The sequence below is a fragment of the Pygocentrus nattereri genome, chromosome 18 (assembly GCF_015220715.1).
Source record: "Pygocentrus nattereri isolate fPygNat1 chromosome 18, fPygNat1.pri, whole genome shotgun sequence".
Lineage (NCBI taxonomy): Eukaryota > Metazoa > Chordata > Actinopteri > Characiformes > Serrasalmidae > Pygocentrus > Pygocentrus nattereri.
The window spans coordinates 16,454,180-16,470,786 of record NC_051228.1 but is presented as its reverse complement, the minus strand read 5'-3'; the positions used below and the strand labels follow the sequence as shown (position 1 = coordinate 16,470,786).

Below are 16,607 nucleotides of genomic sequence, written 5' to 3'. Positions count from 1 at the left end.
ATTTCCTGTTGTGCATTAGACAGGATTGTGGTTGTTTTCAGTTTCAAATCTATCTGATAAACACATTTACATACAAAAGAAATGGACTGGACTCATTCTGAACGCTGATTGGAGGGTATTACTGCTACTGAGTGCTGACTGGTGGTATATTAGTATAAATAAAAATATTATATAAAAATATATATATTGCTGGTGCGCTTCCTGTCTTTCTCATTGTCCTAAAAAACTGAATCTTTAAATTAAATAATCTAAAATGTCAGATGTGAAATCTCCTCCTGCTCTTCTACAGGAGCTCAGTGGCTCCACCTAGTGGAGTCTGCTTTCTGCAACACGCTGGATAATATCGCAAACTCATCAAATATTCAGTGATCAGATACAAAACAAACAGGAATTTTCAAACAAATAAACAATCAATATGAACACAATCGCCGTTCCTCCTTCAACAGCACTACAGGATGTTTATTAGTTACAATCTGACACACTGTTAATAAACATACCCAGAACAGGAAAAAGAACTGCTACAGAACTGAACCTACAACTACAAACTGTTTTTTTTTTTGTTTTTTTGTTTTTTTAAAGAAAACAAAGAGAACTTCTATGCATGTTTTTATACAAGTAGAAACGCTGAGAAAAGTGTAGAAAAAAGGTAAATATTTAGAGAAAAAAAGAAAAAAAAAATTTTTGTTTCAGAGGTAAAACAGATGAAAGTCAAATATTGACCAATAATCATTTTTCATACTGATATAAAAAAAAATGTGCTCTTAAGTGTATAAAAGGTGAGAAAGTGATGATCATCTGAAAGTCATAGTAGCATAGAACACAATCAGTCAGTTTGTCTTGTGACCAATGAGAGGGGCTGCGTCTGCAACAGGGCGTGATGGGAGATCAGCGCTGCTTGGTGGAAGGGAGCAGAGCGGAAGAGGCTGGATGAAGAAGACGATGACGATGATGGAAATGGTTTAGTGTTTGGGGAGCAATGTGAGTGTGGTGAGCGTGGTCTGGTGGTGAGGGAGAGCGGCTGCGCCTGTTCAGAGTGCGTCGGCGCCGGAGCGGCTGGCGAGGCCAGACAGACGGACGGTGTGTCCGGAGAGTCCAACATGCTGCTGAGAGACGATGCCGGACTGTCACACATCTTCTCCACCGCCGGCATTGACACACACACCTTCTTCTGCTGCAGAGAGAACTCACCTGCACAGAGACACAGAACGCACTAGAATCAGAACCTCCACCTTTACTCAAAGTAACAGGACTGTATCAGTACAGCCTTCAGCCATCACAGCTGGAAAAGCTTTCAACCTATGAACTTGTCTGCGTCTGATTCAACAAACTTTCAAACGACATAGAAACGACCAGGTTTGAGCGAAAGGCTTAACGCTAAAAACACAAAAAATTTGGATGTGATTTTTTCACATCAAAACTAAACACAAATCTAATTCACAGATGTGAATCTTTTTTTTTTTTTAGAAAACTGAACTTCATGTTGTTCACGTTGCAAAAAAATAAATAAATAAATAAATAAATAAATAAATAAACAAACTGATCTGATTTTAGAGGTGCAGCTCCACATGAGACAAAGCATAACACAAAGAGCGAATAAAATCCTCCACTCCTCACAGAACAAGTGGACGGTGACACTGGGCAGCTGCCCTTTCAGAAAAAAGTGAAAGTAGCATAAAGATCTTCATCACTACATTCAGATGATGAAACGCTGACACTCACACACGTATCACAAGACAAGAGCAGTTTCGGTTTGTATTTTCACAGAATACAAACCTGATTTGCTGCTAGATTTCTCACCTTATTATATAAAGTTTTAGCCTTATGATGACTTTGTTTCTATGGTGGTTACCAGTGATGCATCGATGTTTCCAGGTGGAGAGTAAATGTTTATAATACTCACCAATAGGAGTCTGATATCACACATGGCACCTACTGAGAATGCAGTAGGTGTTGGTGTAAATGTGTGTGATGTACCTTAACAGATAAATAATTCAATGTGATTTTAGATGAAGTGCGTTAGCAGTACTGCACTAGCGATCTCTGATTGAGCAGTGCTGCAGTGGAGAAGAGCAGATTTTGTTCCCAGTCAGAAAAGCTCTTCTGTACAGCTGTAAGTAAAATACGCTGGACAATTTTCAGTTCGGAGTTTCTAGATTTTCTTTTGCTTCCAACAAAAAAAATTTAAATAAAGAGTTTAACTACAAAATTTACAAAACAACAGACAGCACTAAACTCAATAAACAGCAGAGCCACAAAGAAGTGATTTAAGTGATATAGTGTGTCTGATTCTTACCCTCTACACTGTTTTCAGCTTTATCTTCTCTCTTTCTTTTTTTCCTCTTCCCCTGCAGAGAAACACAGAACAGTTTTAACCATAAATGCAAGTTTTACACAATGAAAACAAGCAGAGCCTGAAACACAGCATTCCTAGTGCTGCAGCAGGGCCTGCTATAAGCACAGACTGGCAGTTAAGTGAGTCTCTGAGATGCACCGCTCATACAAATATATGAAACATCTTCACCTCTTTAACAAGACAGAACCAACCCAGCACCTCTCTCTCTCCTAATAGAGCTGCATAACATGGCAAGAATAACATCAATTCAGAAAAGCAGAACATGATGCAATTTATCAAAAAAAACATCAAGTGAAAGCAGCGTTTTACAGTATAAATAAATGTAGCTTCACCACAGCCATTTCCATTCTGGTTGTAGATTTTGCAAAGAGAATGGAAATGGCTGTGGTGAACACGGATTTTCAGAAGAGGGAAGAACACAGGGTGACATACAAGAGTGGAGGGAGGTGCACACAGGTGGATTATATCCTTAGCAGGAGATGCCACCTAAAGGAGATTGGAGATTGTAAAGTGGTGCCAGGGGAAAGTGTAGCAAGGCAGCATAGGGTGGTTGTATGTAGAATTAGATTAGAAACAAAGAAGAGGAAGAGAGTGAAGACAGAGCCAAAGATTAGATGGTGGAAGCTGAAGGAGGGGGATGGTTGCAGGCAGTTCAGGGAAAAATTGCAACAGGCCCTTGGGGGCAGTGAGGAGCTACCTGAGGACTGGGAAACTACAGCCAAGGTGGTCAGAGAAACTGGCAAGAATGTGTTGGGTGTTTCGTCTGGTCAGAGGAAAGAAGACAAGGAAAGCTGGTGGTGGAATGAGGAAGTCCAGGAGAGTATTCAGAAGAAGGCGGCAGCTAAGAAAAAGTGGGATAACCAGAGAGATTAAGGAAGTAGGCAGGAGTACTGTGAGGCTAGTCGCATAGCGAACAGAATGGTGGCAAAGGCCCAGGCCTATGATGAGCTGTATGAGAGGCTGGACAGTAAAGAAGGAGTAAAGGACTTGTATCGTTTGGCTAAACAGAGAGATAGAGCTGGAAAGGATGTACAGCAGGTAAGGCTGATAAAGGATAGAGAGGGAAGTGTACTAGTGAGTGAAAAGAGAGTGTTGAGTAGATGGAAGGAGTACTTTGAAGAACTAATGAATGAGGAAAACGAGAGAGAGAGGAGGACAATGGGGGGGAGAGATGGTGGATCAGGAAGTACAGAGAATTAGTAAGGTGGAAGTGAGGGCAGCTTTAAAAAGGATGAAGAATGGAAAGGCAGTTGGTCCAGATGACATACCTGTGGAGGTATGGAGATGTTTAGGAGAGAAGGCAGTGGACTTTTTAACCAGGTTGTTTAACAAAATCCTGGAGAGTGAGAGGATGCCTGATGAGTGTAGAAGCAGTGTACTGGTCCCCATTTTTAAGAACAAGGGTGATGTGCAGAGCTGCAGTAACTACAGAGGTATAAAGTTGATGAGCCACACCATGAAGGTATGGGAAAGAGTTGTTGAAGCAAGGCTAAGGCGAGAGGTTCAGATCAGTGAGCAGCAGTTTGGTTTCATGCCCAGAAAGAGTACCACAGATGCAATTTTTTGCATTGAGAGTGTTGGTAGAAAAGTACAGAGAATGTCAGAAGGAGCTACATTGTGTCTTTATGGATCTAGAGAAGGCATATGATAGGGTGCCAAGACAGGAACTGTGGTAGTGTATGAGGAAGTCAGGTGTAGCTGAAAAGTATGTTAGGATGGTGCAGGACATGTATGAGGATAGTGAGACAGTGGTGAGGTGTGCAGTTGGAGTGAAGGTAGGGTTACATCAGGGATCAGCTTTGAGCCCCTTCTTGTTTGCAATAGTGAAGGAAAGGTTGACAGATGAGGTCAGGCAGGAGGCTCCATGGACCATGATGTTTGCAGATGACATTGTAATCTGTGGTGAGAGTAGAGAGCAGGTGGAAGAGATCTGGAGAGGTGGAGGTTTGCACTGGAGAGGAGAGGAATGAAGGTCAGTACAGACAAGACGGAATACATGTGGGTGAATGAGAGGGAGGCAGGTGGAAAGGTGAAGATGCAAGGAGTAGAGGTCGTAAAGGTGGATGACTTCAAATATCTTGGGTCAACCATCCACAGCAATGGACAGTGTAGAAAAGAGGTGAAGAAGAGGGTGCAGGCAGGATGGAGTGGGTGGAGACGGCTGTCAGGGCTGATGTGTGACAGAAGGATAGCAGCAAGAGTGAAAGGGAAGGTTTACAAGACAGTAGTGCGTCCTGCTATGATGTATGGTTTGGAGACTGTGGCTCTGTCTAAAAGACAGGAGGCTGAGCTGGAGGTGGCGGAGATGACGATGCTGAGATTTTCGTTGGGAGTGACAAGGATGGACAAGATTAGAAATGAGCAGATCAGAGGGACAGTGAAGGTGGAGCAGTTTGGAGATAAAGCCAGAGAGGCCAGGTTGAGATTGTTTGGACATGTGTTGAGGAGGAATAGTGGATATACTGGTCAAAGAATGTTGGAGATGGAGCTGCCGGGTAGAAACAGAAGAGGTAGACCTCAGAGAAGGTTTATGAATGTAGTGAAGGTGGACATGGAGATGGTTGGTGTGAAAGTAGAGGAGGCAGTAGATAGGGCAAGATGGAGTGAAATACAATTTTATTACATTAAATAATTGTTTAATTAAAAACACAAGATAGGCTCCTTTAGAGCTCAGGCAATAAGTTTGCAGACACTTTCTTTGCACCTCAACCTACGTGTTTTAGCAATGTGCCCCAAAAGCCTATTGAGGAAACGAACAAAAAAAGTTGCTGCCAGTTCTAAAAACTATAAATATAATAATTTTCTTAAATATTCTTAAGAAGAAACTGGTTTACTTAAACCCACGTATGCATTTTTGACATAGATTCTGACATTCCCCAATGTTTTCTTATCTGGAATTTGTTCTTAGGTAAGAGCAGAATCCACCCCCACACACACACACACACACACACACACACGCACAAAGGTGAGAACAGTTCATTTAACCATTTTATATTATGTATTAAATGCTTCAGTCCGGTTGAGCTGCTGTGGCTGTTGAGATAATCAGTGAATCTTGTTTACAGAAGCTCAGATCTGATCTGTATCTCAGAAACGTGAGAGTCGCAGTGATGCAGCAACACAGTGAGTCTGTACAGAGGTGTGTGCGTGTTGTAGAGAACACAAAGTGCTCGTGTTACTCACATAGTTCTCGCGGGCAGTCCAGCTGGGGTAAAGCTGAGAGTGAAGCTGCCGCTCTTTCCTTGCCAGATCGTAGTATTTAGCCTGTTCCTCTCTTGACAGAGAGTGCCACTAACACACACACACACACACACACACACACACACACACACACACACACACACACACACACACACACACACTCTGATCAGAAACGTTATAAATGAGGAGGTGGTCACTAGTTGGAAAAGGAATTAGAAAGCTTTTAATGTTCAAAGCACAGCCCTTCAATAACAAGAGCCAATCAGTTTGCCACAAATGGAGAAAGGCCCTGTCATTGTGGAGATCTGTACAAGTGCAGCAGCCAGAACAACCCAAAAAATCCTTTTTGTGAGTTATTAAGTCAAACACTACAAACCATTTTTGCAGTGGTTTGAAATCTCTTTTTAAATAGTAATTTGTCCTCATTCAGAGAGAGGAGTCTGGTCTTGTATAACTGGAAATAGCGGCATTGCCAAGACTGCTGCAGAGTAAACAGACTTTTGTAAAAGGACTCTGTTCTGAGTCCTCAAACTCTGTTTCATAACCAATTTTAAAGTCATTCACAGCATAAAAAAAAACAGGTGTGGATTTTTAGTGAGGCGGGAAAGTGCAGGAGTGCGCCTTCTGCTGGCTGAGTTCAAAACATTGAGTCTCCGTTCATTTCTCATTACAGAAATTTTAATGACAGATTAAAAATTACTAGAACCTTTGTGAAGCTGTACAGCAGCTACTAATACAATAAAAGAGCAAAATACAATTAATAACAGCGCCAACCGACAGCACAGTTCTGCACTTTTCATTTCTGTACTTAATCAGAGTCTAATCTGGCTTTCTCTGTTAGAAAAAAAATCAGTGTTTCCCAAAATGTTTTTAAAATTTTGTTCATTCTGCAGTAGCTGTAATTTTCAAAACACTTAATGTTCTTCACCTTCATGATGCAACTACAGTATGACGCATGACTTCAGAGCTCTGTTACTGCATAAGGTGGATAATGAGTGTTTGTCAGTGGGGTGACAGAGGATCAGTGCAAGAGTATGCACAGTGCTAGCGGTGATACTCACTCTGCGTCCGAGGATCTGGTTGATGGCGGCGCTCTCCTTCAGCGAACTCTCCGACACCACTTTAGCCCTCATCTCCTTCATATACAGCATGAAGGCATTCAGAGGCTTTTTAACATACAGCTTCTGCTCTTCAGCTCTCACTTCTTCACTCCTCTGAGCCGACACCAACGACTTACTGTGGAAACACACACATACACACAGAGCCAGGTAGCAAGGAAGTTTATTAGTAATAGAGGAGTAAAATTCAGCCAGCAAAACTACAGCCAACTACAGCTATTTTGCCAGCAGTGGCTCATTAAACATTTGAAATAACCCATTAATTACTATATTACAGCATTTATTTGTGCATGTTGTGTTTATTAGTATTGGCATGAAACCGTCATGATGTTTAAACACAAACTTGTTACGCAGATGTTTTGGGAGAGTGTAAGTGAAACTGCAACGCCAGAACTGAAGTTAACTCTAATTACACTTCACCATGGCAGAGAAAGGTCAGTTTACTGGAGTGAAGCTTTCATCTTCAACATGTTTAATTAAACCACCATTAAGACCTTTTAAGGGAGAAATGATAAAGAACACCAAAATAAATCAGATCAGCTTTAATAAAAGACTTACACTGACCTGTGAGCGGAGTTACCGTTCCGCTCCTGTTTGATGGACGGAGAGATGGTGGCCGAAGAAGGAACAGCAGCGGCCTGTCTCAGACACGCAGGAGGAACAACACGAGGAGAAAAACGACTGGAGACCAGACTGAGAGAGAGTGAGGGAGAAAGCAGAGGTGAGAAACAGGGAGAGAGATAGTTTAAAGAGCCAATAGTGTGAACTTCACAAGCTTTTAAATGTGTTCTGCTCTGAAAAGTTGTGATTCTGTGTTTAGAGTGGGGAATGCTGGGAAAGTTTATTTCCTGTCAAACACACTAAACTTGCAGTGAGATGTTCATATGGTTGAGCCAAGACCCAATCAGAGAATCAGGACAGCTGTGTCCAGATTAAACCTTCATTCTCTTTTTACATACAAAGAAAGAATATGTTCATTTAAAACGATGTGACCATCAATGCCCACATACTTCTATGCATTCTGTACGTTGGTATGAATGTTAAACAGTACATCCACGAGAACGCAGTCCAGAGTCATGTTTCTGACAGTGACCAACATGGCGAAGGAGAATAATGTACCAACTATGAAAGAGATGAAAGAGGCAGCACTGTAGACTGTGGCGTCTATGAGGTCATTAAATACGTGTGGACAGAGAGTTCTTTACACTTATATTACCCCCCTCCGCCCGACAAACGAATTAAACACAGTCTGTGGATTGAAGCTCCATCTGTATCCATATTTAATGTTGAGCATAATTAAGTCTTTAAAACACTGCAGACATTCTGCTTACTGACAAGTGGAGTGTGAGGTAGACAGCAAATCTGACCTGTGCTGTATATGATATAACGCATTAATACTGTAATGAACAGGATGTTACGGCATTACCTGGATAGTGAGGGGGTCATACTGAGAGTTGGGTATGGGGATCTGAATCCTGCAGCTGGAATTGAGTACATAGGTTGACTCTGCCTAAACACACACACACGCAAACAAGCAGCAGCTTAGATTACAGCATTCTATTAAAGCAACAGTCATTTCTCACTGAAAAGTATTTTTTAGTCAATAAAGCTGATTCTCCCACGTTCACATTGTGTTTTTTCACTTTTTGCCCTGGATCAGCAAAATAAACAAAACAAAACAAAACCAAAAAACATGTTAAATATAAGCACCTACCCAACAAGTAACGGAAGCTTAAGCTCCACCAAACAGCTTCTACATGCTTAAATGATCTAGAGGGAAAACTTGAACTATGATTCTTGGCTGAACTATTGACTCACTGTGGCACGATCCAGCCGAGCGGCCCCACCGTGCCTGGGGAGAGGGGATAATACGGGGAGAGCTCTGACGGATGGGGTGTGCGTGGGGCACCTACAGGAACAAACAAAACACAAACATTAACATTTATGTATAACAGCTCCAACTGCAAAATAAAGCTCAGTTTAAATGCAGCAAATTGATCTTACAGTTTAGAAATATTCTATATTCTAAATATTTAGTATTTTATTGCTGTGGTTTATAATAGGGCGCCTGATACGTTTCTGGTGTCTGGAAAGGAAAATGCATCTGACTGCAGTGACCTGTGGATAAGTTCTGTAGCTGAAGTCAACACCTGACACTCCTCACCTCACCTGGCACATCTGGCCTGCCACCCCTCACCTGCCTGGCACGCCTTATCTAACCCACCTCATGTGAGCTAAGTCACATTCACTCTCCATAGTAGTGTAAATGAGGAACGGTGAGCAGGTGCTGCACCGGAGACTAAAGCTCCACCCCCTTACCTGTCTTTGGGTCTAGGATGTCAGGTGAGAGGTGTGGTGGGGTTCTGGGAGGGAAATGGTCGTTACTGTAGGAGAGCAGTGGGGTGAGAGGGTGAACATGATGGGGGGGCTGAGAGAGAGAGAAAGAGTGAGAAAGAGAGACAGACAAAGAGAGAGAAAGTAAATAGTGAGTACATTTCATATACAGAGCACATTTAAAACAAGAAAAACAATTTTTTAAAACAGAAGATCAGCAGAAACTGCAGGCGAGGTTAAACAACTAACAAACACAACAACCAAAAACCCTGGTCTGTTACCCAAAAACCCCAGCAGTATTACCTACAAACCCTGTTCCATTACCCTAAAACTAAAATTAATTACAAACCCCTGGTGTACTCACTAAAGTTCCTGCTGTGATGGAGTCTCTGATTCCAGGTACATCGAGAAGAGGAAACTTCATCGGCAGGTACTGCAGAGAGCGAGAGTGCGAGAGAGAGAGCGAGAGAGAGAGAGAGAGCACGAGAGATATTATTACTGTAGTCTGTTTAATGAGGAGCTCTTTTTCTGCTGTAGAAACTATTTTCTCTCTCTCTCTCTCTCTCTCTCTCTCTCTCTCTCTCTCTCTCACACACACACACACACACACACACACACACACACACACACACACACACACGATTTAATACTAAACACACTACTTTTTAAAAGAATCACCCAAAGTGGGATGTCAGTCCTTCATGTTTCAGTGTAACAGAACTGCAGCACATCCCTAACCAATAATGACAGTATTGTGGGTGTGGTTGTTTTGTTTTGTTGTTTGTTTTTGTTTTTGTTTTTTTTTTTTTTATGCGTCAAGGCGGTTTTAGCAGTCAGGCTGTCCTGCTCATTTTGAGTCAACAATGAAGAGGAGATTATTGTAACAATCAGAATATCATCACATTTTCTGATAGGATCAGCAATAAACATGGCTGTTTAAATATGTAAATCTGTCCTGACGTCACTGGCACACTAACTAAAACTACACTAAACACAGCATAATTAAAATGTAAATATTCAAACGAACACACAAAGACCTCTGATTCACAGGTGTCTTTCTCAAAGAGTCCATCAGCCCCCTGGGGTAGAAAGTCATTAACAGAATGAGCACCTCCAGCAGAGTCACCCTGCTGAGTCATCAATGCTAATGAACACAGTTAACAACTTGGAAACGAAGCTCACTTCTCTACTTAAACTCTCCATTCCACCTTAAACAGGTCAGCAGTTACAGTCTGGCTTCTGCTGCACCATTTAAGGTGGAACAGAGAATCTGAACCGAACAATGTGAAGCCCTTGCCAACACGGCAGAGGATTCAGAAACGCAGATAATAAAAATAAAAAAAAACATTTTTCCCCTTCAATTTTTCAACCTGTCCCCCTTCGGGGAACACCACCTGCGTAGAAACCCCAGATTACTGGAATGTGAAACCGCTGTGTGAGGGTGTGTTTATTTAGCCCATACCATGTGAGTTTTGCATTAAAAAACAAAGGATAATGAAAAAAGTCAAAAACAAACAAATTGGCCATAAACAAATCAGAAACACCATAAAACTTCAGTCACTACAGAATCACGACATAACTGCTAAATAACACTGACTGGAGAGCCTCTGTTCCCCATACAGTATGGAACAAATTCCAAAATAAATCAATTTCAGAAACTTCAACAACAAAAGCAAAAACATAAAAAAGAACACGAGCAAAAAATGTCAAAATCAATTAAAAAAAAAAAAAAAAAAAAAAAAAAGACAAATCCAGCAGAGTAATGAAGTGCTGAAGAGGTACAAAGTGCAATGGCTTAAATAATTCAATTTAAAAGTAAAATAAAATAAATAAAAGGAAAATAAAGAAAAAAAAAACACTTAAAATGTCATAAACATTAGATTATTAAAAGGTGAATAAATTGCAAATCGTAGAGCTTTATCATTATAATTATATAAATTTGTCTATATCTTTGTCTGAAAAGCTTTATTAAGCAAAGCCTGCAAAGGTTCTTAGGACAAACACTAAGAGGTTTATAAGAATGCTGATAAATGTAATTCTGAAAGGAAAAAAAAGACGAAGCTCAAATATTCTCCTATGACAGCCTTAAATAAAGATATACTTAAAATCTTCATTGTTTCTTACGTAATAATAATAAGTTTAATTTATATAGTGCCTTTCACAAACCCAAGGACACTTACCATCATTTAAAAAAAAAGACCACAGAGAGGAAAAAAGGAAGGTTTTTAGCAAGGATCTGAAGGAAGACAGAGAAGAGCAATTACGAAGAGTGGAAGGTAGAGAATTCCAGAGTTTGGGGGCAGCAGCACTGAAAGATCTGTCTAGCTGAGGGAACTGTGAGGAGTCCAGCACTAGAGGATCCGAAAGCACGAGAGGGTCAATATAAAGAACTGAGATCAGAAAGGTATGTTGGAGCCAGACCATGCAAAGCCTTGAAGGTAAGAAGAAGGGTTTTGTACTTAATCCTAGAACTAATAGGAAGCCAATGCAACTGTCGAAGAACAGGAGTGATATGAGCTGTGTGCTTGGTGGAGGCAAGAACCCTGGCTGCTGAATTTTCAACGTACTGAAGACAATTGATTAGTTTAACTGAAAGGCCATAGAAAAGTGAGCTACAGTAATGGATGCAAGAGAAAATGAAGGCACTGATCAACATTTTAGCATTAGTGTCACTCCGCATAGGGTGTAAGCATGCAATGTTACGCAGATGATAAAATGAAGTTTTGGTGATGAGCTTAAATGTGAGACTCGAAAGTAAGAGAAGAGTCAAGAAGACAGCCAAGGTTCTTAACAAATTAGGCTGGCTTAATATCAACACCGTCAATGTTGATTAAAAGTTCAATACCTAGGAAAGTGAGGTTTTAGATCCAACTAACAGAACCTCGGTTTTATCAGCATTTAGGTTGGCTGTATTGCCTTTTAGATCTTCCCATAAACAACATGAAATTTATTTATTGCACTCAGAGGAGCATAATGGAGGAAAAATTAAGCATTTAAAAAAAGTTAGCAAACAAAATCTAGAGATGATGGAGGAGGAAACAGCCAACAGGAAAAAAAATCTACCTTAGAATTATGATAATTGTACAGAAATGGAGGAGAGCTAGAGAGGATGAGGAGCAGCAGAGGCAGTGCTGAGTTTGATCAGATCAGCTCATCAACTCTCACAGCCTAAGGGTGAGACTGCTGTACGATTAAGGACACATTTAAGAGCAGAACATTTTCAAGTGCACCACTGGTTCTTAGAGTTATTCTTAAAAAAAATTTAAAAAAGGAAGAAAAAGTTATTTGAAGAGTAACAACTTTTCTTGAAGAGCAACTTTTTTCTTACGAATGAATGAAACACACATTTAAGATTTTCCTTCTTAAGACAATTTTGTGAATCCAACCCAATTATGAGGTTACTAACACTGTATGACTCACCAGCAAATCACAATGCAGCGAGGGCGGGACACGCCCGAAAATGGGTGCAGAAAAATGGAGGTGGAAAGACAGAAAGACTTACAGCACTGGGAGACAAAGATCCAGAGGGGATGTAGGGGTTGGTCAACTCTGGGATCATCAGAAATGGATAACCAGCATACGGAGGAGCTTTAAACAGCCCCACATCCTGCTGAAACCTCAGAGCTTCAGAAGGAAAAGAGACACACAGTAAACAACAACAGCAACAACAACAACAACAAAAAAACAACAGCAGTCCCTGCAGTGCGAGTTTCCTCAGCCTGCGCAGATTCACCTTCAGCTAAACTCTCTCTCTGTTTCTCACAGCCGTCTCGCTCCGGTCGGCGCTGAGCTCGTCTGTCCCTCTGCTTCAGTTAAAACACAAAGAGGGAAAAGTTTAGTTTCACAAACACAGAAATAGAATTAAAGGGCCCTACATCAGAGATAATCAGACACATCCCCATTAGACATTAGGCTGACGTAGCACACAAACACTACTGAAGTTTCAAAACAAACTTTTTAGCCCATGTATACAAACCAAGCCTTTTTTAAATTCATTGTGTTTGTGATGTCACTAATCAGCTTGGATGGCTTTTGAAAAAGGGCGACCAATCAGAACCTTCAGATCTGTATGCAGACGAATAAGATAATCCATTATTAGTCCCACAATGGGGAAATTCACACTGCTACAGCAGCAAAGGGACAGCAAGGCACTCAAGAAAAAAGTAACACAACAACAAATAATACCATTTAGTAGATCAGCTGGAGCTCTTTAGGAAACAGCAAAAAGATTAATTATTCATTTTTCTCTTTCAAAGGTTGTTGGCTTTTTGCCTTAGTTCTAATTACTGTAACATTTCTCATTACCAATAATTACTTTATTAGAATAATGAGTGTGTATTATTTGTACCTTTTAAGATCTGAACCTTTAACGTTTTCCTGTAATCTCTATGGAAGCGAACCAAAACAAGAAATATGACATAACCACAAAAAAGGTCAACGTATCACAGTCATAAGATACATTAGCAAAATCATTTATTCTGTGAAATATGAACAGCTGTAAACCAAATAAAAAATTCAGACTTGCTGTTAATTATTGAATCAGTGTGTATGTTGTACATTCAAAAGTTGTCATCATTCCTTGTTTTTCAGGTTGGGCTCCAGTATTGATTACATCTTCTGAAAATCTCTAAAGCATTCCTACTTTAACTCCCCACTCAGAAACTGACTGCCTTCATTCAGTCTTGAGTTTTTATTATTGTGTCATTTTTAAAAATGATTTGACATTTTTAATGTCCAAGTATTGTTTTCTATATTTGGTTGTTTTGATTTGTGAAAGTTTTGTCTTCAGGTTTCCTCATTTTTATTTATGGATTGTTTTGGTCAGTTTTGATCGTAGTCAATTTCTTTTTTTACTATCATAAATCTATATTTACTCCTGTTACACTCAACGTAGAATACTCTGAGTTATTAAAAGGCTGACTGATAGATAAATAGACTGATTGATTGACAGATAAGCCGTACACAAACATACACAAGAGGGCCTCGGGGAGAAAAACATGACAAGGGAAAAGTAGCGTATGGGCTCTTTAAAGTTTGAGAAAAAAACTGATTAACTCGAAGTTTTTAAGTTTTTTTTTTTTTTTACCTCAGAGTCCGATGAGCTGCTGGTGTTTTCGGACTCGTTCACCAGAGAAGATTTCACATCGTCTAAATCTCTCTCTGAGAACACGTTTTCGGCAGTTTTCTCCTCTTGTTCTCCTTCGTCTTTAAACGATATCAGCTCGTCTTTTGCTCCCAGTTCGTCTCCGCTGAGCTGCGGCATTGTGGAGCACAACTAACGCTAAACAAACAAATCTTGGCAAAGTCTTGAGGGAACGTCTGCTCTTTTCGAGCTGTAAATCCACCGAAGAGCGTAAAACCTGCCTAAAGATACAGGAAATGCAAATATTGGTTAGTTTCTCTCGAAAATGACTCTAGTTAGAGTGGAAATAAGCTGCCGCGGCTTTGCCATGGTGCGCTAATGCTAAAGCTAACGCTAAAGCTATCGCTAACGCTAGCATCCAGCGGGATTCAGGAGGAGGAACCAAAACACACAAGTCCCACAAAATCATCGTATAATATCCATCCACGATAAGACTGAGTCCGTTGTCCTCTTAAAACATGGAAAGGTTTAGCTGGACAGACGCGCCGAACACCGAGGGGGAGAAACAGCAGCAGTAAAAGTTTGTAAAAGTTCCTCAGAGTGAGTGAGAGGCGCTTTTCCCGCCTGTTCCTCCGGCCTTTAAGTGGATTAAACTCATATTTTGTAAACAATCCTGAGGTGGTCTTTGGTGGATAAGAGCTGTAAACAGTGTGTTTATATCCTTGGAGAAAGCTGAAGTTCCTCCAGAAGGAGGAAGCTGCTCTGGAGGAGGAGGAGGAGGAGTTTGGGTTTCTGAAGCTGTATAGCAGCGAAGTTCTCCGTTCCTCCTTAAATGGTGCAGCAGTACCTTGGAACTGCTGCACCATTTAAGGTGGAACGGAGAAACTCGGAACTTAAGCCCCGCTCCCCGTCAGGTGTCACTCCTGGAGCTTCTGAATTTTACTGGACAGTAAACAAATTTACCTTACATAGGGGGAATTTTGAGTGGTCACGCTTTACGAGAAACTGATGGACATAATGACGATTTAATTTGTGTCGTACTACGACATACATTTAGCAGAGTTCGCCTAACCGTTAATTTAAACCTGAGGTGGCCGAGTGAGCATCACTGCACACACTCTCTCTAATGTCTAAGCTCTTGAAGTGACAGTTCTGCCCAATTTCAAAATTTCCCCCAGTTTGCCCCCTGCAGTCAGTCAGAAGTTTGGGTTTTTAGTTTTAGCGCTGTAAAAAAAGTAACAGTAAAAAATGAATATGAACATGAAAAAAATGAACAGATAAATAAAACAACACAAAGCAGATGGCAGTGGGTTAAGGACAGAAACACACTGTTCGGGTCCTAAAATCTTATAAAACTCTATAAAGTTATATCTTACGCTGATTATTTCTGAGAAGCGCGACCTCAGAACAGCCTCTCGTTTGTGGTACTGTGGGGGAGAGATTTCCTTTTACCCTCAAAACACTTGACAAATGTTATACTGGCATTTATATCGAGATTACATTATAGTTTTCTGAGCTATACGACCCAGTATATGCTCGACCAAGCTTGCATTTGATCCGATAACTTTTTTTCTGAGGCCGTTTGGTCTGACGGTGTTTCTGATGTTTACTTACACCAGATCTGAGACAGCGGCGGTTTTCCCGAGGCTCGAAGTCGTTTAGTCCGAGGAATGATGCCGTTCTGACCATCGGTATACATAACTAGACGCTGCGGTGTCTGTTGTTCTCTATCGGAGGCGATACGTCTGCGCGTCCGCCATGTTGGAGCGGTCAAGATCCCCTTGTGCACAAATCGACTGGTATTGAGAGATGAAGAGTTCTCAGGATCAAATCGGCCTCAGCTTCCATATTACTCAACCGGTTTTCACCAAATGTGTTTTGTTATAATCCTCAGACTTAGATAAATGCACGGACTGCTCTCGGTAGCTTTTATTTCTGTAACAACTGATCGTGGTAGTTAGATAATTAGTTAATCTGCACATGACGTTAAAAACTGAGTTTAGCGCGGTAGAAACACAATCTCACCCACACCAGCAAATCCATCAGTGTGTGAGTCCCTCCTAATCTTAATACACATAAAGAATAAAATACCGCCCCGTTCGCCCCCCGCCTCGTATCTTCCTTGGCCAACTTTGCTTCCCATAGCACTTCATCAGGTATGTCAAAACCTCATAAATCCGTTTTTACACTATTAGAAAACAAGGCTTTGTGTGAACACTTCATGACGAATCAATTAAAATTAATTACAAGTTACAATTATTTGTTGTATGAAATTGTTTATTGAATGGTTGTGGGCTTAATGGATGGTTAAACTGCAGTGGGTTGAATGGGCGTGGCTAAATGGCCGTTGTCGGAATGGGCGGGGCTAAATGAATATAGGCTTAATGGGTGGGGCTAAACAGCTGTATAATATATGCAGATATATGTAAACATGTTGTTTAAAGGTAGCATTTTGTTCTGTAATGTGTTTTTCTCTCCAGGCTGAGATGCAGAGCGTTCCTCCACATTCACACCAGAC

At 40.8% G+C, this 16,607-nt stretch overlaps 1 protein-coding gene across 3 annotated transcripts; it reads right to left on the bottom strand.

The window, feature by feature from the left end:
- Window positions 1-427: 427 nt before the first annotated feature.
- Window positions 428-15,798, bottom strand: tcf7l1a (transcription factor 7 like 1a). Of its 3 annotated transcripts, XM_017693641.2 has the most exons (13): window positions 15,704-15,798; window positions 14,093-14,370; window positions 12,740-12,812; window positions 12,509-12,630; window positions 9,371-9,439; window positions 8,992-9,100; window positions 8,491-8,581; window positions 8,099-8,182; window positions 7,231-7,365; window positions 6,616-6,790; window positions 5,537-5,644; window positions 2,294-2,345; window positions 428-1,188 (listed from the first exon to the last, which is right to left on the bottom strand). In XM_017693641.2, the coding sequence occupies exons 2-13, from the start codon at window positions 14,267-14,269 to the stop codon at window positions 824-826; spliced, it is 1,560 nt and encodes a 519-aa protein (XP_017549130.2). In that variant the 5' UTR covers window positions 14,270-14,370; window positions 15,704-15,798; the 3' UTR covers window positions 428-823. The 3 variants fall into 3 exon arrangements, with proteins under 3 accessions (XP_017549130.2, XP_017549129.2, XP_017549131.2); XM_017693640.2 differs by lacking the exon at window positions 15,704-15,798 and having other exon boundaries at window positions 14,093-14,905; XM_017693642.2 differs by lacking the exon at window positions 15,704-15,798 and having other exon boundaries at window positions 7,237-7,365; window positions 14,093-14,904.
- Between the last annotated feature and the right edge of the window lie 809 nt (window positions 15,799-16,607).